Source organism: Haliaeetus albicilla, chromosome Z (assembly GCF_947461875.1).
Source record: "Haliaeetus albicilla chromosome Z, bHalAlb1.1, whole genome shotgun sequence".
Classification (NCBI taxonomy): Eukaryota; Metazoa; Chordata; class Aves; order Accipitriformes; family Accipitridae; genus Haliaeetus; species Haliaeetus albicilla.
The window spans coordinates 27677454-27701977 of record NC_091516.1 but is presented as its reverse complement, the minus strand read 5'-3'; the positions used below and the strand labels follow the sequence as shown (position 1 = coordinate 27701977).

Genomic DNA, 24524 nt, shown 5'->3' with positions numbered 1-24524 from the left:
GCAGCTTTTATTCAAGCTTGTTGCTAACTATAACTGATATTACAATGCAAACAGAATTCTGGTGAGTAAACCATGCAATACTTTGCCCTTCTTTGTACAGCATGCTACAAAAGAGTTGGCCAAATACTAAATAAAGAAGTAAACTATATATTTAGCACCATCACATCTCATCTTGGGTAGCAGAAAGGTCTGAAAACCACGATACCTCTTGTCAGCACTTAGGTTTTATTACCCAAATCTTTTGTCAGTATGCTTCTAATGAATTAAAAAGTTGCTATTAACATAACAAAATAGCACCATCCTGGGAAGCCATTTCAAACCAGTGACCAGCACAGTTCTGTTCCAAGTACTGTGCAGCATCTAGCAAATAGACCTAGCAAACTTATTTTAATCAAGATCTGGGGCAAAATCACAATGCAACATATGTAACTCCAAATCAGTAATGCTCTAACAAAGCTGCTGTTGATTTTGAGTCCACAATCTCCTTGCTCTCCTTAGGATGGCTTACAACTCTTTTACATTTAAAGTGTACTTTGACTGTGATCTTTAAAAGGAGGTGACTTGCCCAGCCAACGACCTTTGCAATGCTTAATATGCTTGAGAGAGACTTGCACTGCCGTCACATGTCTTCGAGGTACTAGATGAGTTACTGATCAGATTACTTAAAATGCTGTTCTGGATTCAGTCTTATTTGGATACATGGTGTAATTCTGTTTTAGAACAACACAGTAAATCCACTATTTACCTGACTCCAGAAGAAAACTTTGGGCAAAAACGTTTGTGGCTTTGAAAGAAAAAAATGTCCCAGTATGAAAGCCTGATGCCATTCATACGGGTATACTCTATGCTCTAGGAGGAGACAAGGCACAGCTACCTACTTGAGACATGCATAGCTTCTAGCATAATAGGAAGGTAAATTGACTATTTCATCTTCAGTAATTTCTCTTCCATGTCTTCTCTTCAGTGCTGAAGGTTAGAAAACTATTTGCCCTCTGTAAGCAAAAAAAATTTGAAAATGAAACATTAAAGTTACAACCATTTGTATAATGCCTCATTTACCAACCACAAAACTTCTTCTAGGTGACAAAACCCTTTTGAGGTTTGCTATTTATTTTGAAATAGATTATCAGACTAAGATACCTTATTAATATCTCTAGGGAAAAGTTGATGCTGAGATACTTTTTTTTTAAGGTTGTCCCCTTCCTCGGTGGCAGAATAATCAGGTTTAAGAACATTTCTTTTACACTATCCTCTTAATCCTCAAGCATTTTCCTTGCCATTTTATCAGAAATACACCAGAATTTTACTTCCTTTCACAGAAAGAAAGAGCAAGAGGTCTTACGTGAAAAATAAAAAAAAAAAAGGAAGAAAGTATACTATAGTATACTATATTATTATTATCATCATCATACAATGGAATTTCTTCACAGGGAAACATTGTTTCTTTCTATGGCTGTTTTACAATTAGTATTCTCTCAACACAAATCGGTTAAGAAGTTCCGTATGTTAGCATTCTAAGACTATTTCATGCTGAAATTTCAATCTGGTGCTACTTAAGCTCAATGGGTTTTCACACTAACTTTTAACAATCGGAAACAGTCAAATGTTATGTGACCTGTTTAAGTGAAGGGGAGCAAGCCTGATGCACAGTTAGTAGCTCATGAACCCCCCTGCCCAATGACAATATAAGCAACTTTTCATTTTTGTTTTACAAACACTATTCAAGTGAAGTAGAACAAGCTTTATTAACTAATTTTATTAAAACAACCCAAACTAACCCTATCTCCACTCAGTCTCCTCTGCTGCTTGCCAAGCACATAGGATAATAGTTGTGAATGCAACATTCCCACTTTTGAGAATGTTTAAGACATCTTTCAAGTACTTTTTCTCTTTTCAGGATAACATATCTATACTTTACATCTAGCTTTTCAATCTTCCTTTTGTAGTAGAGTAGCAATATGTTCTCTGATGACACTGCCTGAGGTATAAATTTTGGTATTAAAGTCAGTCTCAGCAACAGCACATCAAACAGTGATGGTCTCGGGATTAAGAGATAAAGAGCTTTTTCCGTAGCAGACTTTTTGTTGCTTTCTGTTGCTGAAAAATAACCCATCAAAAGTAGGGAGCACTAAATTAAGATAATTCTTGTAACTCAGTAGTCTCCACTTCTGAGCTGGTGTACAGTGATGGCACAAAAATGTGTAGTGGTAACCATCTAAAGGATTTGCATGCCATAATTCACAAAACCACAGAATGGCTGAGGTTGAAAGGGACCCCTTGGGATCATCTAGTCCAACTCTTGTACTCAGAGCAGGGTCAGCTACAGCAGGTTCCTCAGGGCTGTGCTCAGCTGGGTTCTGAATATCTGTAAAGATGGCACCTCCACAGTTGGTTCCAGTGTTTGACCACCCTCACAGAAAAAAAAAAGTTTTTTTCTGGTATTCAGATCAGATTTCCCGTCTTTCAGTGTGTGCTCATTGCCTCTTGTTCTCTCAGTGGGCACTACTGGGGACAGTCTAGCCGTCTCCACTCCCTCCTTCCATCAGATATTCACACACATGGTGAAAGATCCTCCCAAAACTTTTCTTCTCCAGGCTGAACAGCCCCAGCTCTCTCAATCTCTCTTCCTATGACAGATGCTCCAGTCCTTCAATCGTAGCAGTGGCCCTGCACTGGATTTGCTCCAGTACCTCTGTATCTTCCTTACACTGGAGAGCCCAGAACTGGACTCAGCACTCCAGATGTCTCCGCTCACAGTGGTGAGTGGAGGGCAACAACCACCTCCCTTGACCTGCTGGCAAGTCTCTGCCTAATGCAGCCCAGGATGCTGTTGGTTGTCTTTGCTCTAAGGTTGCATTGCTGGCTCATGGTTGGCTTTTTGTCCGCCAGGGTGCCCAACTCTTTTTCTGCAAAGCTGCTTCCAAGTGATTCGACCCCTAGTTACACAGGATGCTTTTTCCACTGGTTCAGAAATGCTAGTTTTGTCATTTTTTTCTTTACTATATTAACAATGCCTACTGTATAGTGAGAAGAATTTGTATCTGTAGGACCTGGAATATTCCATAGTAAGAGGTACCAAGTAGCTAGCCCTGCTGCACAATGTCATCCAATTAAAAGAGCCCAAGAGTAAACATGCAAATTTTTTTTCACTAAAAAAAAGCTTGAAAAAGAAAAGCAAGTTTGAAATCAGTCAATAAGAGTAGGTAATTGAACATACACTAGAATTCTTTGCTGCCACAAGCAGACAGTAGAGAGGAGGGAGGTGGGTTGTTTTTTTTAATGTACACATTAATGTGTGTAGGAATGTAAGACAGCAAAACATGTGTCAAAAGACCCCACCTTCAGAAGGTGATCTCATATTTTACATAAATGAAGTTTGTTTTAAAGTTGATCTGCCAAGGCTTCCAGAACTAAAAAAGACAGTTTACTATCAAATATTTGTCTCAAAGAAAAAAAAAAGGAATCAGACCACATGGTTCATAAAAATGCTCTTTTCTTTTTGCCTAAAATACAGACATTGTCTTATTAATGAATGCTGAATCAACTCTTATTTATCATGAGACAATTGCATTTATAACATAAAACAACAGCCCATTGTCAAATTCACCAAAATGATGATTTAAGGACAAGACAACCACCATGTCAAATGTTTTCCTCCCAGCTGCAATAGTTCAGAGTTGCTTTATGTTGGTAACAAGTTTTCTGCCATAATATGATTCTAACACAAGCTAGGCTGTGCCTAAAACCAATTTTAATTCCTTCAACAAACAACTCATCTGAAAAATCTAGGTGTAAAATACAAATCAGAACAAACTGGCAATAATTAACCATGCATAAGTGGTCCCAAAGAGATCAGAACCCTTACTCACCAGTGTAATCCAGCACAGCTGCATCTGCTGAAGACAAAACTCTGTTAGTCAGGCCTTTTGTTCTGCTTCAACAAAACACAAACAAAAGCAGCAAAACCACTATGCCACCTTTTCTGTCTTTTCAATTACAGGGTGCCATAATATTCCCTAGCACAATCTGATAGTTCTTGTGATGACAGTTGATCATTTGCCTGCCATGTGCAGTACTATCAGCCAGTCTGTATCACTTACCACTGAAGTTTTGCATTCTTTATTTGTGAATTTCTGAAGAGGACACTCAAAATGGACTTCATTAATCACAAAGAAAGCACTTAAATACCTAATGGTAACAACTTCCATCTAAATCAGAGATAGTGGCTAGAAGGTAGTAAGAAAATTAAATCAAACTATGTATACAGTATGATGTAATAAAGCTGAGTTACATATCTATTTAAGCACACTTCCAATTGCAAAATTGGATCTTGGATTAGGATGAAAATCTTTAAGTCTAATATTATTGTGCCTGAATACTACTCTGAAGTTCAGAACACACTGAAGCATACTTGATCACAAAGACAAACAAGAACCCAATCGCTGGAGAACAAATTCAAATTTCTTTCTATTCATTCACCAAACCAAAGAGCAAAAGGCAAGAAGTCACTGATGATTTCAAAGAAAGCTAAATCTGAATTCGTTACAGAAGAATGTTTATAAGTAACTCTGCAGCAGAAAACCTGTAAGCTGAACAGCAGAAATAAGTAAGATAAGGCATGGGGATGGAAGGGTGATCAGAACAGTAGCTTAGCTGCTGATAAAGAAATGTGCCAACAATTCATAACAATGGATTACTGCTTTAGTTCTCAGATTTCATAGAGTAAATGAATTATTTTTTGATATCACAAGCAACTGTTGCTATTTCTTTCAAAAAAAACAAAGGAAGAACAGCAAGTTTATGGAATATTGTTTACTGTTAATCAACACATCTTAATCAAAGTTTTCACAATACTTGAAGCTACATTTAAGTATACAATAGTCTCAATCACAAAAAACAAGCAGAACAATTAAACTACATAAGGCCTTTGAATTAGAAGCACAGTGTGTATTGTTGGAATATTACTTTGTTTACAAATAGGCTACATATAATTAAGTTTATTTTTCATAGTTTTATTCACACAAAATGCATTCAAGGGAAAGGCAACTTACAAAGTTTATTTTACTATGAGTTAATAGAAAAATGTCAACATTCTTTTCTTGCCCCTCCCCCCACCCCATCCAGGCGTGAGTAATAAAATTTCCATACAATACTCAAAAAACCAACAAGCTTTTACACTAAACATCCAGAAGTAGAGCCTGATCAGATAACTGCAAACTTGCAAATTGCTTATTACAGAGTTGGATGAACTTCCAGGTTCTTTTGATGAAATATTTCATCTCTACGCAATCAATGCTTATAACTACGTTGTCCACAAAGCCTTCTAGGTTCTAAAAGTCTTACCGATTTCAAAGAAGTACTTAGTGGCCTAAGTAGTAATCATGTGAGTGAAATTTACGTTACAACAATGATAACTTGTGGCATTATTTTGGCAAGATTAGGACTTCTGAGAAGATGAGTGGGTAAATTTGTTTGACCTGAAAGGTAAGGGGCAACACAAGAACAAAAGAACTAAAGTAAACTAAGCCCAAAAGATATGAAAAATATGGAAAAACAGATCCATTTTGACTCCATCCCCCTATAACAGGGCATGGGTCATTTCCAGTGACTGTCTATTCTTATTACATACATTAGTATTTGCTCAAATTTCATGGCTATTACATTTTTACAGAACAACTGCTTAGAAGTCTGGTTTTTAATTTACACCTGTGCAACAGAGTAAGTCACAGTACATTTTGAGATGTTTAAAAAATATTTATAAACTTGTTTTTGATATGCTAAAGCATTTGGCAACTTTTACAGCATTTGATTTTATATAATTAAAATTTCATACAGTACTCCTTGTGATTTTTTTTTTGTACATCTAAGAAAAGAAAAACCTCACACAAAGTAATATGAACTTCCAAGCTTGACTGCATGATCATGTAATTCCAGTTTATAATACTGGCATTAAAACCTTCATTAATTATGTTGACAAATCATTACCTGTAAATTTAATGAAGGCAACCAGGATGATTTGAAAACACAACTTTCAGGTTTTATGTTATGGATTTATCAAGGTGTGCAGTTCCGCAGTGAAATGCAAAAGCATGTAAATATACAAAGAAAATTACAAGTTCACCAGTTCCTGTGACACAAACTGTTTTAACCTTTCAAGGTACTGTCCATAGAGTTCCACATCATTATGGCCCGCTCCTTCTACCCACAGTGGTTCTACAGGTCTCTGGCAACGCTCAAATAATGCTAGGCCATGTGAAAAGTCAATTACTTCATCTTCAGTCCCATGGATTATTAACACAGGAGATGTTATTTTAGAAATTTTGTCAATGCTGTAAGAAAAAGATTATATCTATGAACACAGTGAGCTTTATTAAATCTTTTTGAAGGACCAGACTGTTAATTTCACTTTTTAATTACACATTGTAGTTTTAACAATTTAACTCTGAAGTTGTTTAAATAATTTGAAAATTAGATCTTATCAACACCCTGGAAGCCATTACAGTAGTGCATGTAAAGCCACACAGAAAGGAAAAAAACTACTGGAAACTATAAGGATTGGATAACAGAGCAATCCATCTAAAAGTGGTATTCATTACCACATTCACTTAAAAAAATATCAAAGTCACTGGACTGATGAAAATATTACTTCAGAGTTTTTCAGTAAAAAAGTCCTTGTCAGAAGTGAAGGAATTTTAGCATTTAAAGTTTGACCATCTTTGAGGAAAAAAGGTCTTTGAAGTTAGATGCTCAAAATAGAATTCTTTGAGACAAGTGTACCAGTTTGTAAGGACCAACTAGAGGCACGGTTCTGAAATACATGACAGAAACTTTCTTCAGTTAAGGTCTACTTAGTTTTCCAGCCTTTGCTACTTACAGAAATACACAAAAGACTTTGTTCAGTTACCCAGATTAACAATTCACTAGACTAGAACTGCTTGTTAGAATTAGTGGTATTAGGGGTTACACACAGGAAAACTAATCACTTCTTTAATAGATTTCACATTAACATTCCAGACCCACTGAAATGATTAGACATGTGAAAAACCTAGATTTACAAAGTTCTGTAAACTCCTTCAAATCAAATGTTCCTCATCGTTGTTATTCACTCTGATTTTTGTCAAACTTTTTTTTAAACCTTTGAAAGAAATTTTAGAGAATTTGCCGTATTACTTGTTTCCCTTGTCTAAAACTTCTGTAATAGAGAAAAATGTAGGTAGAATAAAAAAATCCTACAACTTACTTTGGGAATGCATCAAAACAATAGGTCTTCTTTGTATCAGGAAAAGCTACTCGCATTCCTGAGGTCAGTGGAGAATGAAGAATTACAGCAGCACTTTCATACCTAGCAGCAAGATCCACAGATGGTACTGTTCCTATACTCTGGCCATATATAATCACATTTTCAGGGCGGATTCCGTACCTAGAAAATTTAAAATGTTAACAAAACTAGTATATAAAGAGAAACAGACAAAACTGCAACTACACAGCAAGGCAAAAAAAGCATTTCTGAAGACAAAAATTTCCTGAAGAGTATAAACTATGAAACAGGAGCTGGTAGAAGAACAAGCAAGTATATTCTATAACACACCTGACTTAAAGGGACAATTATTTACTCTGTATTTGCAGTAGTTTTTTTGCCTTAAGTCTGAATGTTACTGAAGTATGTTTGGTTTTTTTAAAATATGGATTCGTGAATGCAGTTGTGACTTGTATACTAGCTGAAAGCCTTCACTGGTACCTCTAGTGGACCTACAACAGAAAACTGATTAGAGCCTTCCTAGCTCTATGGTCATCAAGTAGAGCATAGTCAAATCTGCAAAAGTTTGATTGGCTTCACTCTTCTGATACCTGATAAAAATTGCAAGCTGGTAACATTGCTCAGCAATTTAGTGGGACCTAAAACATGCCCACACAGACAGTGGTCTGAATACTATGCACTCTATGTAGTAGCTGAGGTTCTTCTTTCTTATCATGGTTGGTTTGACATGCAAGCTAACAAGGGGAATACCCAGCCTAACCCACAATTAAGACAGCCCAATAAGCACTACAAAATTAAGTCAAAGTCTCCCTCCTAGTAAGTTGAAAACACTCATTTTTTTTCCTGTAATTAACTGAGATAAACTAGATGTTTCATGACTTTTGTTAACACTTACACAAGTCAGATCTAACATCTGTTTTTGCATTACTGTGGATACAAAGAGCAGCTGGCTCCCAAGTACCAGTGGAAAAGCCTCTAAACAGAATGTTATGCTGGCAAGAACTGTGCCCATGGCAGAAGTGAGCTGCTGATACACTGATATATACCAACAAAGTACTCTTAGTACAGGTTCAGACCGCCAATTATATTTATCTGAGTACCTTTAACTTATGTGGGAAAGGAAGTACCTTAAATAGGAAAAGATACTGCATTGCATTACAAAAAAAACCACCAACAACAAAAAATTAAACATTGTTCTCATGTATCATCAGAAACTTGTTCAGCTTTCTGAGTTAGAGCAGACTAGCCTAACACCAATATGGAACAGCATGAGGCAAGTGTAATGTTTGCCAACTGACTATGACTATAATCCTAAAAGGACTGACAATCAACTGTTTACAGTTGAAGTGCAACCATTATCTCTTCAACAATAAATGAATGCACCTTTCCTGTCAAAGCTAGGTAACAACACCCATACCCACAAAGGAGTTACCAAATTAGTACATTTTGCATACCTCCAGTAAAGCCAGCGAAACAGAGGTAATGAAAACTTGTCCAGTATCTTATAAATATGGCTAAATAACTGTACAGGTCACTATATACTAAAATCAGTAAAGTCCAAAAGCCTCAAAATCAGGAACATCAGGAAAAAAGATGTTTCACATGTACCAAGACATTTAAATTACCAACCAACAAAACCCAAAAACTCACAAGTGCTTTTCAATAAGCCAGAAAACATGTCCTGTGTGTAACATCAGTACATAATAAACAGTTAATTTAAAAAAAATCTAGGAAGATGGCAAGAAAAACAAAATCACATTTAAGTATTACTGAAATGTAAGTATCACTAGCAGACCTCATTAGACGCCCCAATAAGCTTTCTAAATTGGGGCTAAAGTCCACTATACACAGCTAACATTGTCTATTTAACTATTCATCTATTTATTTAAACTTTGTTCTGCTAGAGTGAAACATAAAAGCAGTAAAAGTATTAGCACAGATAGATTCATAGAATCTATCCGTATCATCACTACTTAATTACTATCAGCATTTCCTAGAAAGAGTTTCTAGGATCATAATCAAGAGTTCTAAAACACTAAGACTCAATCATCAGCCTGGAAATACAGGCAAGCCCTCCACCTCACAACGGTTCTCGGAGAATAAAAAAATTCAAACATTCTGATTAACAAAGATTTTCTCAAAATTCCAACACACAAAAATACTATGAATTAAAGCTTTGAAACTGAAACAAATGTAAGGTCTTCACTATTTCTGTATCTCTTCTGAAACACCTGACAGCAGCCCAGCACCTATCCTTTTACAACTAATCTCCCAATTCAGAATAAGTCAAATCACATTTGTCCATTCTGAAAGTACAGTATAGCCTTCTATCCCTTTCATATAATTTGAACAAAGTTTAAATTAATACCTGACACCTTGCATCATTAGTATGGCATGGAGTTTGCACAGCAAATTATGACATAACATAGTTTTCAAATAAAAACCTAGCAAATTATCACATTCACATTTCCTCAGGCATGGAGTTTTACAAGGTGCAGGCCATTGCACAGAAATTTAAAGCAAAACGTAGAAGTAAATTTTGGAGCATATATTCTCCTCTTTCTCATTATTCTTCCCCCTATTTTTTAATCCAAATCCTTCAGCCTAAAGATAGCTAAAGATAGCCTACAAAAAGTAATCCAAGAAAAGCATTTACTATATTTGGATTAAAGTAATCCTTTCTCCACCACAGCCAAACAGATTGCCTTCACAGCACTCACCAGAAACTATTTGTTTTGCAGTCTGGAAACTGAAATAGTGAGGCCAATCACCAGAAGTGGTGATTCAGAGCAGACTTTTGAATATTCTGGCTTGGACAAAGGGAAAAAAAAAGGGCAAAAACCAAAACCCCAAAACAAGAAGCTTGCAAACCAAAGAACAGCATCTGCTGTGTCTGTCTCAAGTCTCCCCTCTCCTCTTTAACAGGCTTCTGAAAAGTCTGGGAAAAAGGAAGAGCCCAACTGTCCCCCAGTGCCTCTCTCCCAGAAGTATCACTTCCCAATCTATAATGGAAGAATTCTTGAAAAGATAATTGTTGGCAAGTTCCATAGTCATAAAATTTGTCTACTCCTCCTTTTGACAGTCCTGTAAACTCCAGGTAAAAGCCAAGAAGTTTGGCAGAAAATCATTAGGTGACTACACACTTGGTGTCCCAAATGAGGAAATGTCAGATTGAGAAAAAGTGGCAGTAATATTGTTCTCTTAATTAGTCCCTTAGAATTACAGGCCATCCTGAGGAAAGGGAATGTGACAGCCATGTGCGGTAAGTAGCTGTTCTGGTGATAAGAGCTCTGTAAAAACTGTTGATATCTTTGAAAGCTCATTATGTTGATTATAGGAGTATTGTAAACACTACTGTCTACACAAGTAATCTTAGATAACTTGTATCAGAATACACAGGCCTTCAGTTTGTTGGTCCTGGTAATGGGGGAGGTTTATGTGTTTTGTTTAAGCCATAATCACCAGAAAGGACCTTGGTGCCTTGGTACAAAATCTTAAAAGTAGCTGTGCATAGATGTACCTTCTCAGAGAAAGCACTCTTCCTCAGAGACAAGTTATTCTGGACTGAATCTGGCATGAAATTTAGATAGATACTTTCTGCAGTTCAAAGGCTGCCCACATCATTTTTCACCTTCCCACAGCAACTGAGATTTCAATTCTTTTTAACACCTGATTCATCCTTTATGTTCATGCACCTAAGGGCTACATGCCTGGAAAGCACATGGAACTTGAAGAATAGTTTTTACTTAGAACTAAACATACATCTGTTGACATAAGCTTGCTAGCATCCACACAGAGGAACTTCTGCCCTATCACCACGCTAAAGGTACAGGTTAATGTCACTACAAAGCTAAGCTATTACAGAACAGGAGAGAACCACTTTCCTGTTTCCATCTTCAGTGACATGTTGCCCTTCATTGGGCTTCACCAACTAGTTTAGGAAACTAAACTAATCTCTTCTGGGAGAAGGGGAGCAACTACTTTTCTGCTCCTTTGTGCTGGCTGTCTTCAGGGCCAGGCAAGAAATGACATGCCACTGGTGGGTTAAAGGAAGAAGCAAGCCAATAAATTGTTGTAACTGTAACATCAGCCCACTCCCTAGAATCAGGGCCCAAGCTAACACAGGGCGATTAGCAAAGCCAGTATGCTCTTCTGTGAGCCTACATATGCTGATCAGATGATAGCTGGTCTCTTGTCAAAGATGCAGCCCTGAACACTCCTGCCTGATCTTTTCAGCTTCTGGCAGGAAAAGAAGAACTGCTAAACAGCAATTAAATATTTTTTTCCCCTTTGTGACAAACATTTACAATGTGCTATAGCACAAACTCTTTCACCGTTTCCTTTATATTTCTGTCTCTGTAACAAGACCTTTACTAAGCACTTATCTTAGTGGCAGTCCACCTCTTTTCCGCCCCTCCATCATTTTTTTTCTTTTCATAGAATCATAGAACAGCCTGGGTTGGAAGATGACCTAGCCCAGCCCCCTGCCACAGGCAGGGACCTCTTTCACTCACCAGGTTGCTCAGAGCCCTGTCTGACCTTACCTTGAACACTTTAATTGGATATATATCACTTACATTGGATATTCATCATATTATATACTTTCATTGGATATACATCACATTACCATGGCGTGCAATATGCAAACTACAAAATGCATGTCTGGCTGTAACGAGTGGGTTTTGGTTTGGTTTTTTTTTTTTAAGCTTCAGTTCCCTTTAACAATCAAATACCAGCTGAAATCACCATACTATACTTCCAGGCTCTTATAAGTACCTGCCATTTTGCCCTTGATATACCTAAGGGAGACAGAAAGCAATTTATCTTTTTACTTCTGAACTACTGCTGTTAATCTAGAAGACTTGCTCACTTTACAATAATAAAATAAAGTATCAGTAAGATAAACCTTATAAGGGTACATTTTCAATAGTATCTCTCAGGCTCACACTAATGAAGAGGTGCAATAGATGCTCTAGTGAGGCTGCTGTTTGTGAAGCTGTTGCAACACATGCATTTAACTAACTGACAGCAGTGCTTGAGGCACATGGAACACGGGGGAACATCCTGAGGGAATTTTCAATGCACATTTCAGAACCTTTTGTCACCATGCACATAACACATGAAATTACAGCTGCAAATTGCAGAACATGAAGGGCATGAACATCCTCCACACCTTTAACTATCAACATTCCAGGCCATGAATAAAATTCATGAGCGTACAGCTCTTCCTCAACTCAGATGCACGTTCCCCTTCTTGTGTATACAACATATATCATTACGAGATATTGACTTTGTGTGGCAAGGTTTTGGGGGGGGGGGGGGGGGATGTCAGGGGCTGGGTTACAGGGGTGGCTTCTGTGAGAAGCTGCTGGAAGCTTCCCCTGTGTCCGACAGAGCCAATGCCAGCTGGCTCTCAGATGGACCCACCGCCGGCCAAGGCCAAGCCCATCAGCAATAGTGGTAGCACCTCTGTGATAACATATCTAAGAAGGAAAAAAGTTGCAGGGCACATAGAAACCACAGCTGGAGAGAGGAGTGAGAATATGTGGGAGAAACAGCCCTGCAGACACCAAGGTCAGTGAAGAAGGAGGGGGAGGAGGTGCTCCAGGTGCCGGAGCAGAGATTCCCCTGCAGCCCGTGGGGAAGACCATGGTGAGGCAGGCTGTCCCCCTGCAGCCCATGGAGGTCCACAGTGGAGCAGATATCCACCTGCAGCCCAGGGAGGACTCCACGCCGAAGCAGGGGAAGAGGGCGATGAGTCCTGCCCCTGAAGAGGATGAAGCAGCAGAGACAACGGGTGATGAACCAACCACAACCCCCATTCCCTGTCCCTCTGTGGCACTGCAGGGGGTAGGTAGAGATCCGGGAGCTGTGCCCGGGAAGAAGGGAGGGACGGAGGGAAGGTGTTCTGAGATTTGGTTTTATTTCTCATTACCTTACTCTGGTTGACTGGCAATAAATTGAGTTAATTTTTCCCAAGCTGAGTCTGTTTTGCCCATGACAGTGATTGGTGAGTGATCTGTCCTTATCTCAACCCACAAGTCCTTTGTTATATTTTCTCTCCCCTGTCCAGCTGAGGAGGGAGGAGTGATAGAACAGCTTTGGTGGGCACCTGGCATCCAGCCAGGGTCAACCCGCCACACTAGAATAAAAAAGGGAACTATGTTTTATGAGAGGCAAGCCCATTGACCACAAATGTCATAATCAACGAACTGCACCTCCTCTGCCTCTTGTGACAGTTTAGCATTTTCTAAACCTTACAATGCTACTAGTATACTTGTTTTATTGGCAAGATTTCTCTTCATGATAAATTGAGCTACTTTTCCCTACCAATTTAAGTAAAAGCTCAATTTCTCTCCAAATATTCAAAGTTAAGGCACCTTATCTTCTAGCACCCCCCAACTTTTGAATGAAAAAAACCCCTAATTTGTGAATTCTCAAAAGAACACTTTCAGCCAATATCCAAATAGATTTGATATTATTCCTATATTTGGCTGTTCAAATTATGGACATGCAGTCCACTTTGACATACCAGGCTGATGGTGAGATCTACCCTTCAATTTTTCAATTATTATACAGTCCATGATAAGCAACAATGAAAAGGTTCTTTGGCTTCTTAAAGGTAAATCTAGTGATGAGGCAACTCCAAGTCTTCAGGTTTCTGAATGAGCACCACTTGCCCTGCATTTGCCTGGGGCTGGTTAAACCTTTCCACACCTAGGGTGTCATCAAAGTCCTTCAGAGACCAACGCAGCAGAAAATAGGCGTATCCCAAAATGACTACTGGCATTTCAACACTTCGTAGCTATGACAGACAGAAAAAAGAATGTCCTCAACTTGCAGCTTTTATGTAGTCCCATGCACATGAATATGCAATAATGTGCAACTTTCCCAAACATGATGGCAGCGAATCACCTTGCCTTCTTCCACAGTCAGCATCCACATGGACAGCTATTGCTTCCTATTAAAATACTCAAAGCAGGTAAAGAACAGGGACATAATTCAGAATCTGTATCTGCTGTTTACCTCTTCTCATCTGCTGCCAAATCAGCTTTCTGTATTCATTTACAGGAATGGTAATATTCACACACCCTTACAACAACCACTTTTAAGAAAGTAGTGTTGGACCAACCTCACCATCATCCTCAGTACCAGTTCCAGACTATTTCACCCTAGGTGTCCAGTCCCCACTGGACAGTTGTGCCAATTTGCAGATGACCATCTGGATTGTTGTTCCAAGATATAAAACTTAACACACTAACACATCTCTACCACAAGCAGCTGTGTTGACTGTAGAATGAAGTCCGCACAGGCATTTCAGTTACCCCAGAAACACCTTTTAATGCTGGGTTCTATGATACCATTTCTCAGAACAAGGAATGCAGGGAGTTGTGGGTGGCTGTGATCAACCTCCAACACAGGTAATTTCTCCATTCTTCTCTTTGTCCCATCACAAACTGTGAGGCACAATTTAAAAGTCTAGGATCCCTTTCTTCTCTCCTTCCATCAACATGCATTTCAAAGGAGTTAGAGCTATACTTACATCTATCCTGCAAATAATCCACTGAATTAATTTGTTTTTGCAGAACACTCATACTATAAAATGTTAATGATGGTGGCAGTGTAACACTGACGGAACAGGCTATGCTAGAAAAGTGAATCAATGCTGCAGCAACTGCTCAAAGGCTCCGTTTTGGTCCAGATATTCATCAAGTATTTAAACACAGCTTAGCACTCTCTCAGGGCTCAAGAGAATACCATGGACTGGTAATCAAAGTGTGGGAGCCAGTATATCCAGAGTCATGTACTCAACTTCTCCCTGCTACATTCAGCATCCTGACACAAGGACAAGACCAGGTCTGCCAATTGGAAAGCTGCTGAAAGTACCACAGTGGAAACTAGTAATACTAACCACTTTTTAAGCAATGGAAAAAATTCAGTACACGTTTGTGAAATCCACAATTTGGGCAGACCAATCCAAGCTCTACAGAATTATGTATTTCTAAAGGAGCTTTTGACACAAAAAAATAAATGCAGACAGCAAATGGAACTCAGCTGATTTCATTCCTGAATGGAAGAGGGAAAAGCAGATAGATGTAGTATGTATTTAGAGTTCCCTCCCAACAATGTCTGTTCAGCAAAGGGCATGTTCAGATATGATATTATAATGAACAATCCTATTTGACTAGGGAAGATAAACTATGCATTGTTCAAGAATGTAAGTGAGAATTCAAGTTGCAGTCACATTTTCTTTTAAGTTTTCAATCCGAAATTCATCAGGGGGAGGAAGAGACAATAATTACAAATTAGTTCATAAAGCTGAGCCTGTAAGCTGACATAAACAAGTGATTAAGTTTCACCATCTAGTTCTCTTCCATTTTCTGGTACATTTAAAGAATTCAGGCTGTCTTCCACATTGTTCACAAACCATATTATGTTTTTGGTCAATGTTACTGGGTCTTTCACCAAATGGCTATCTTCCAGATCACCAATCAACTACAGACCACAGTCACCAGTGCACCTGTTGCAGCTCTTGGCTTACAGAACAGATGTCTAGTTATATCTCAGCTTTCCACTGTAATCAGAAGAAATGCCAAAACCTAATCTAACAACATGGTACACATGGTTTTGGATATGTGAGGCTGAATACCTGTCCCCTGCAGTTGTATGAGGTTTATGATAAGCGTTCCCCCTACTTTACTATGAATAAAGTATGCTTCTTTAAAAAGAAGGATCACACCTTTGTTATAATGTAAAAAAAATGCAACACAATGTGTATTTAAAACACTGAAAAAATGATAATCCACTCCAAAGAAACAGGAAAATAGTTAATATTACATTGATCAAGTTCTAAATTCACTGCAACAACTACCAGGCTCCAGGATTTAAAGAGTCTTTACACATGGCCTTACACTAAGTCACATCCCTGATATTATATCATTAAACAGTATGCTCAAGTTGCAATGATCAAACCATAACATGCTGCTCTATATTAAATTCAGTTTTTCATATTTTTGGTGCAAAATACACAATGTGATGGGAGGTTTTTTGGTGAACATCTATTCTTATGATCGCAAAGTATTTAAAAAAATAATCCTTTTGTAATTTGGGTACTTGTAACACAAGAATATTGCTCTAAATGGAACAAACCACGGTGAAAAATGCTTCCAAATTTAAAAAATGGGTATTCAGTACTGTGTTTACTTGGTGCCTAGGATTCTTACCTGTATCAGAGAATGCCTTCAGAGTCTTTCATCTTACTATTTTATCTCCCTAAAACCAGAGGCTTAGAACACAGAAATTGTTGAAACAACATCCTTCCAATTTGGTTTTTTTTTTCCTTGCCCAGTTTTAATCTATTTGAGATAAAACCACTGGTTCAATTCCTAGTTTTTGTTCCCACCATAATGTATTTACACAGATTAATTACAACCTTTCCCACACATCATATTTTGCAAAGATAAAAACATCTTCTTGTTTTATATAGAAAGCTATCTTTGGAAATGCTGTAGCTGCTAGTCTGAATTCTGAAACAAAGGTGGTCTGAACACCACACAGAAGTCCAAACAGAGTCTCACCATGTTCTGTTATAGCAGTTTTTCCATCGTCCCTCCCTACAAAAAAAGTTGATGAAATTATCTGAAAAAACAACCTGCATTTTCTCACCCACATCACACCAGTGGCTCAATTACTAGGGAATCGATTATTATAGGTTCTTCCTATCTTCTGAGATCTCCAGCTAGAAGATCCCAACCTGTGACAATAAGGATTATCTTCTAATCATTCAAGACTGAAACATACCTTATTAAATTTCACCTCATTTCAATTTTTCTAGTATATCAGGACTATATACTGACCTTGCTCAATACTGACAATGCCTTCAGCATAATGCACCACCAGTCAGCTTGGATATGAATCAATTAATCCTAAAATACAGCATTTCTGTTTAAACTACCAATGCAGATTAAGTACAACCATTTGAAAAGCACGCTGTAAAAGAAAATTGGCAACTAATGTCTTACCTTGTCCTAAGAGCCACCCAAGCAGCATCAATGTCAGCATACAGATTCTTCTCTGTTGGCTTCCCAGAACTTGCACCATATCCAGAATAATCATATGAGAATATGTTGCAATTAATCCGTGAACCCAGTCCTATGTAAAAACTACTCATCTGACCTAGGTCAACAGCATTTCCATGTGAGAAGAGCAAAGTATACTTGGCGTTAGGCGAGCAACGCACAAACATACAGGCAATCCTGTTACCTTTACTTGTTCTAGTCATGAAGCACTCAATGGCATCTTTTTCTCTAGAAGAATATTGCCAGTCTGCTCGCTCTGAGAGATGTAAAGTCCAGCGACTACCACTCTCATCGCACATCAGTGTGTACGTGGGATCAGGAGGTAGGAATGCCAGTTTGGAGGCAATTTTCCCTGGGCATGGTGGACAACAGAACAGGCAACACAGTTCACTAAAGGAAAGATTATTCATCTTCTAGTCTGAAACAGGAAGAGAGAATGGTATCAGTTTCTAGTTACAATCTTACACAAAAAAGAAAAAAGAAACTCATGGAAAACACAAACATAACCTCTCTAGAAAATAATACATAATTTTAGTGGAAACATTTAACAAACGTAGATTTAAATATATATATGTGAATTTCTGTATAATAGCTTATTTGATATTATTAGCTACTTTAGAATGAGCATATTATTAAAAAAAGCGATGGCTCTAAAGCTCTGCCAGATATTAAAACTAAAATATGATTACCCAGGAGAGAACAAGCATGAGTTTTGGAGTTTCTTTGGAGGAAATGAAGTCCCTCATCTTAAGCCACTAAAAGAAGTGTACATGTTATAAAGAACGATTAAAATATTTTGCAGCATTTGCAGGATACCAAGGCTATGCAGACCTCTGCAGCCAAAAATCACTACAGCGTTTCCGAAATATGGAGAATATGTATTGCAGTCATGAGTTATGCGCTCCTGCAAGCGGTTTCAGCAGTGTGAAAGGTGCATGAAGGTCAAAACTTCGAAGGCAAACCAAGATGCTTCTGCTGGCTTAGCAAACACTGTAGACCATCCGTACACTAAAATCCAGCCACAAGCTCTTCCTTGCTCCACATACTGGCTGAGCACATAAATCCACATAAATGTTTTGAAACGCTTCAAAGAAATTATTAGCTAAGGTTTCCTGTATTGCACATAGGAATTGGGATTATATTAGTGTTATGACTATTTTTATTGTGTGCTTTAACAAAATCATCCCAAACCAAATGCTCTATCACAGATATTTGGCAAATCAATATAATCTATACTACCAATTCAAAGCATTGGTTAACAGAGTGGGGGAGGAAAAAAAGTAAACACGCATACACCTAAAGCAAGCTAGGTAAAGATATAGTTGCCCTGAAAAGCAGGCATTGTGTCATCTTAATTTACAGCAGCAAGAAGGGAGGGGGGAAAAAATCCTTTGCTGTGACAATACTTTTTCTCAGAGGTAGGAAGAGTGATGAAATCTACCAAGAGCCCTGCTAGAAACCAGCACACCTAAGATAAGCATTTACACTACTTCCCCTGTGGTGAGGCATCTGACATTTCACCTCAACTTAAACAACTTCTCCATCCCAAATCTACCTACAGGTCTCAAGCTCAGTTCCTGCCAGGTCACTGTGAACAGAAACACTCTTACAGTTTCATGTACCAGCTTTGACTGCTATATCCAAGTTTACAGATGGGAACAAAACAAGCTGATTTCTGATGTCCACAGACCCATCTTATTTCAGAAATACTTGGGTAATGCAACAATAAAATCTTACTGCTAACTATAATACTTGGTGATATTTAGATCATATTTCAAAGTTTGTCCTCTAACTTGTAACACGAGCATAGGTTTCATGCCTGTATAAATCTCTCTTCAGAAAAGCTTCAAGGATAGTGCTGTAAGACCTGTTGAATATACATCACAGATTAGCTACCTGTATTTTGGATGCCTGAATGGTCTCTTCCCTGTGGTAGAGTATGAATGCATACTGAATACAATGTTACACAGTATACTTGCAGAGTAACAAACACAGGCACAGCAAGACAGTCCTATAAACAGCATGAGCATTCTTGGAATACTACTCCTCTTTGTAGGGCACAAACCCCCATTTTTTTTGCCAAGGCTGCTACAGCCAAGTGCTTTCATCCTGAGACTCTGGTTTTCTTCAGAATAGAGAGAAATCACAGGCTCTTAGATATGGGTGACCAACACTACCAATTTAGAGGAGATGGCAGGAGGGGTGTACTGGTCACCTCCCATAAAAAGGTAAATTGTCTCTTAAATGAAGATCCACAATAAATGACCATATTTCTGCCAGCGAACGAAACAACAACCTCATGTATTTATGTAATCAGCACAACTAGTCACTCCAATATGGAGTAGCTCACCTGTTCCCTGTCAGGTGAGGTTATTTAGCCATTAATTTTAATTTTAACCTGCAAGTAGGACAAGAAGTGGAAGACCTCTATGGAAAATGTCTAGCAATTGGCAAAAGGCTTGGGCTGCTTTATGCACAGGAAAAACTCAATACTTTTTCCCCTTCTTTACTTCTCTTACAGTTTACTTAGTTCACGTTCACAGCCCAGAGAAACTGCTGTGATGTCTCAACAGGCTTTTTTTGCAACAAGTGCTTATGACCCAGCATTCAACCACACTTCTGTCAGACACTATTAAACCGATCTTTTCTGAGTAAGTTTTCCCACCTTTTCAGTAAAGCTGAAGGCCAAAGCTAGATGCCACAACTTATTTGGCGGAGAGGGGGAATATTGTTTTATGTGAAAAATTTAGAATAATACATACCTCCAAAAGTGAGGTATAAATAGCCTGTTCTGCCCAGGAACAGCAGATTGCACTCTATTCCAGCATATGACAGTAACTACAGAATTTCTTACTTGCTTCTCAGTCCACTTGTCAGAAAGAATTAAAACAAGAGTTTACATTATTTATAACTGTAAACAGCCCAGCAACACTACAAATATGATCTCACTCAGAGAATATTTGCTATTTGTCAAAGTCATTTCAGAAGACTGGAAGCTGGCCTGTGGAATTCACACACAGGGCAGTACTGGAGTAACCACAGTTAATCATCTGAGGTGGTACTGTGCCTCAAGATAGCTTAAATGTGCTAAAAATGGGCTGTTGCCACATATGGCAAATAACTTATGCTGAAGACCATGGCTAAAGTATTATTTCTCCTCTATACTAGACTGTAATTAGACTTTATATAATGCTCATTTAATCCAATGGAAACTGTCTACTGAAACTAAAGATTCTGATTCCATAGTTGTTCTCCATCTAAATCACAGCTAGCAACAACTCCTTCCTTTAAAACACATACTTTCTTCACTCGGAAGACCCAAGCAAAACAGCAGCTCCCTAGCATCACTAACTGAACAAATCTGACAAAACACCTACTGAACTCCCTCAGGAGGATACCTTTAACTAAATGCAAACAATGTTTCCATTATACTGGAACTGGTTTGTCATTCATTGTATTCACATGAGTGTGTTCTTAACCTCCGGATCTGGAATGGAACCAGGATGTGAGAGTGTCCCCAGGGTGTATAGAGTAATTCTGATATCACTGTTTAAAAGTTCAACTGAATCAGCATTTCAGCCTAGTAGTTATCCATCAGATGTCATAATTTAACTTCAACTAAGCAGGCACTCTCTCTCCTCAAAAGGTATACTGCTCAGATACTTCAATGAGGGATTAAACTTAATGTTACCCCCCTACTAGTGCTTTTTTTAGTGTCCTTAATGTTAGAAAACATGTAACATGATTTTCTAATGATTCATCCAGCCAGAAATTATTATGGTAAAAGTGAAAAGTCACAAAACCCCCTTCATTTAGCATCACCTACCCTTGGTAAAAGATTCAGACATCAACAGTCTTAAGGGACTAATTATTTTATTAAGTCTAAAATATAATTTATGGAAAGTGAACAAGGTATCGCAAGTGAAGCTGCATTTTTAAAAGTCTCTCTAATAACAAATGGGCTTGATGTATGCTTTTTCTAGACTCTTACTGAAACTGGGGCAAAACCAACACTGACCACAAATTACCTTAAGCATACAGTTCCACAAGTACAGATGAATAACTTTAATGGGACTCATTTGCCTAAGATATGTTGTGAATACCTAAGTTACAGTCTAACACCTTCTGAGCATGTATGATGTAAATCTCTGTGCTCATTACAGTAGCATCATCAGACACAGAGATCAACACATCCCAACAACATGACTATTTCACCTTCTATTTGTCATTTCAGTACTACTAAAAGAAGCTATTGCTGTTCTGCAAACACAGCTCCTAATGCTGGTAAAATTACTAGCAACAGAAAGAACATAATAAGAGAAATATTTGTCTCCTTTAAAATTATACTGCATTTTTCATATAAATTAAGTAGGAAAATTCTGCAGAAGAAACTGTGGAAAAACTGCTAAACCTACTATTGCACCAAGAAAGGCTAAAAAATAAAACAGACCCAAGTGGCATCACCCACCCCTTCTGGGATAGCTTTTAAAAGAAAGGCCAGATCATTTTATCATATTTATCTCTAACTCTCTTATGAATAAAAAAAGTAACATAGAAAGTGACAAATTTAAAACTGCCCACAGGCAGTAATTTCAATCCAGCCTTTGGCAATTACCCTTTTCATTATGGCTGACAGAAGGAGGGGGGGGGGGGGAGTCTATCTAGTCTGAAAGAAGACCTCAAATATTTATCTTGCAATTCCTAGGATAACACAAATGTAGTTCTTTCATGTAAGCAATTATTCCTGTCCTCCTCCCTCTGCAAATCATAACAAGAGAGTGGCTCCTTTTATTCACATCTTTGAGTACTTTACTATGCATCAGCCTTAAAAGCCCAACACTTACAAACACTTATCTAGAAATCTTATATTTACATTAAATAGAAATTATTCTAATTGTATATTTAAATCAAATTACCTATTTCATAGGAACTAATCACAAGAACAAAGTCAAACTCGTAAATACAGCTGCTGGTTTGTAAATTTTAGTGGTGCTCTAGTTTTAACAGGCAAGATATTCAAATTGTTGGGGTTTTTTTTTTGTTCGGTTGTTGTTTGGGTGTTGTTTTTTAAAATCATTATTTTTCATTATATACCGCTGAAATAAGAAACTCTACAGTAGTTTCCCTCACCCTTTTTCATTGAGCACAACGCAATGAAAACTCGAGTTCAAGCCGCTACTGAAGCGCCCTCATTTATTTCAACATCTGCATTGTATTAAAAATGGAAGAGAAGGGTATGAACATCCTCCAACTACTTCAACAGTTAAAGCAACAAAATGTTTAGTGGGGAAAAAAAATCATCAGTGTCTGATTAAGTATTATATAAAAGTTTAAACTAACAGAATTATTATGAGAGAATAAACAGTAGGTCCGGAAAAGAACACGGAGGAAGTCTGTTCAATAACGAAAAAGCCACGCCAAGAAATACCGTGAAGGAACTCTTTAAGGTAGTTTTCAAAGAGCAAAGAAACGTACATAAAAACAGAGAAGGCCAGCAGGACCAAAACTTCATTTTGGTTAGTGCGATTTTCAAAGAAACAAACAGCTTTACCCGTGTCACGAGTCCTAGCAGTCTTACAAAGCTTAACTTGCACATAGAGACCCGCTGCTGCTGGTTACTTTGTATACCTCAAAGCCCAACGGCACGGCTGAAAAGAGAAAGGGAACACCGGGAACGCCAAGTGAAACTTCTCGCCCTCCCTCCTCGGCCGAAGATCAAACCGACCCGCGAAAGGTCCCAGGCAGAGAACCGCGGGATTAAGCCGGATTCCGTCATGTTTCGCACGCTCCCCCAAGACTCGGCTCCACGGAGCTGCCCCGCTGAAGCCGCCTGCGCCCGGCCCGGCGCTGGAGACCCCTCTCCCGCTCGGCGGCCGCGCCAGCCCGCTGCTTCACTGCGCCGCTCGGCCCAGCCCCGGCAGGCAGCGACGCTCTCGAAGCCGGCCTGCGTTCCGGCGGCACCGCCTGGGCTTCTGCAGTCCTCCGGCTTTTTCTCCTCGCTGCCTCCCGGCCAAATACTTTAAGCTTTTGAATCAGTAATATCCGAGAGCGATTTTAAGGCCGGCGCCACTCCCACCCCCCCGTCGTCGACGGCAGAACCTGAAGAAGTACCTTAAATCAGGCTCGCGAGAATGAAGTCAGCTCTTCAGGTGTCCCCACCTAAAGAGGACTTCGCAGAAGTCAGTCAGCGGCACCGGCGCGGAGGCGCCGTTTAGACCCGCTACAAGCCAGACCTTCACACGCGTTTCCACAGCCGCGGCGCCCGCCGCCCGAACAAAGGCGCCCGCGGCCCGCCCGCAGCACCCCGGCCGGCGGGGCAGAGGCCCCCGAGCCCGCAGACGGGAGGCAGGCGGGCGGGGGCGGCCGCCGCCAACACCCCCCCCCCCCGCCCTTGCCCGGTTCGGGTCGGAGAGCCGAACTGCCGCCTCCCTCGCCGAGGAAAAGCCGGTGCCTGCCGCGGCCCTCCCTCCCGCCCCACGCCGCAGCCCCGGAGCGGGGGGAGAAGGGCGGCGGGGCGGGGGTAGGTGCAGACGGGAGAGAAAACGGCCGGGCCTGCCGAGGGGTCAGCTCGCCGCCACAGCCGGCGGGGCGGATCCTCGAGCGGCCACCCCGCCGCCGGCGCCCAGCCGGGGCCGCTCCGGCTGCTTCCCCACCACCCCCCCCCTCATCGCCGCAACTCGCCCGCCCCGGCCCCGCCGCTGCCACGGGAGGGGGGGGAGGGGGGAAGGGAGGGGACCCCCTACCTGCACCGGGCGCTCCGCGCGGCGGCGGCGCGCGTGGCCCCGCGCTTCCCCAACTGCCGCCGCTCGAACGCCGGGCCGGCGGGGGAGGGGTGCCGGTTGTGCTGAGTAACGGCGCGGCGGCGGCGGGCCGCTGTCAGCGCCCCGGCCCCCGGTCGGCGCCCGCAGCTCCGCAGCCGCCCTCCGCGGCAGAGAACGCGCGGCCCCCGGAGAGCTGCTCTCCGCGCGGCCTACGGGAGGAGGAGGAGGAGGAGAAGCGGCGGCGGCGGCGGCCTCGCCTCGCCGAGCGACTGCATCGGATCGAGCGGCTGCCGGAGCGGCCGAAGAAGCGGCGGGGCGGGGCGGGGCGGGACCGGCCGCCGGCCGCAGCGCACCAATGGGGGCGCAGCCCGCAGCGCCGCTCCGGCCACTGAGGCTCCGCCTGAACTCGGGTGGGCGGGCAGCAGG

General features: G+C 40.3%; 1 protein-coding gene across 3 annotated transcripts; it reads right to left on the bottom strand.

Moving 5' to 3' along the window:
• Nucleotides 1–206: 206 nt before the first annotated feature.
• ABHD17B (abhydrolase domain containing 17B, depalmitoylase) lies at nucleotides 207–24398 on the bottom strand. 3 transcript variants are annotated; one of them, XM_069777029.1, is made up of 4 exons: nucleotides 24356–24398; nucleotides 17281–17755; nucleotides 7241–7420; nucleotides 207–6329 (listed from the first exon to the last, which is right to left on the bottom strand). In XM_069777029.1, the coding sequence occupies exons 2-4, from the start codon at nucleotides 17745–17747 to the stop codon at nucleotides 6110–6112; spliced, it is 867 nt and encodes a 288-aa protein (XP_069633130.1). In that variant the 5' UTR covers nucleotides 17748–17755; nucleotides 24356–24398; the 3' UTR covers nucleotides 207–6109. The 3 variants fall into 3 exon arrangements, with proteins under 3 accessions (XP_069633130.1, XP_069633129.1, XP_069633131.1); XM_069777028.1 differs by lacking the exon at nucleotides 24356–24398 and adding an exon at nucleotides 24081–24337; XM_069777030.1 differs by lacking the exon at nucleotides 24356–24398 and adding an exon at nucleotides 23449–23470.
• Nucleotides 24399–24524: the final 126 nt, after the last annotated feature.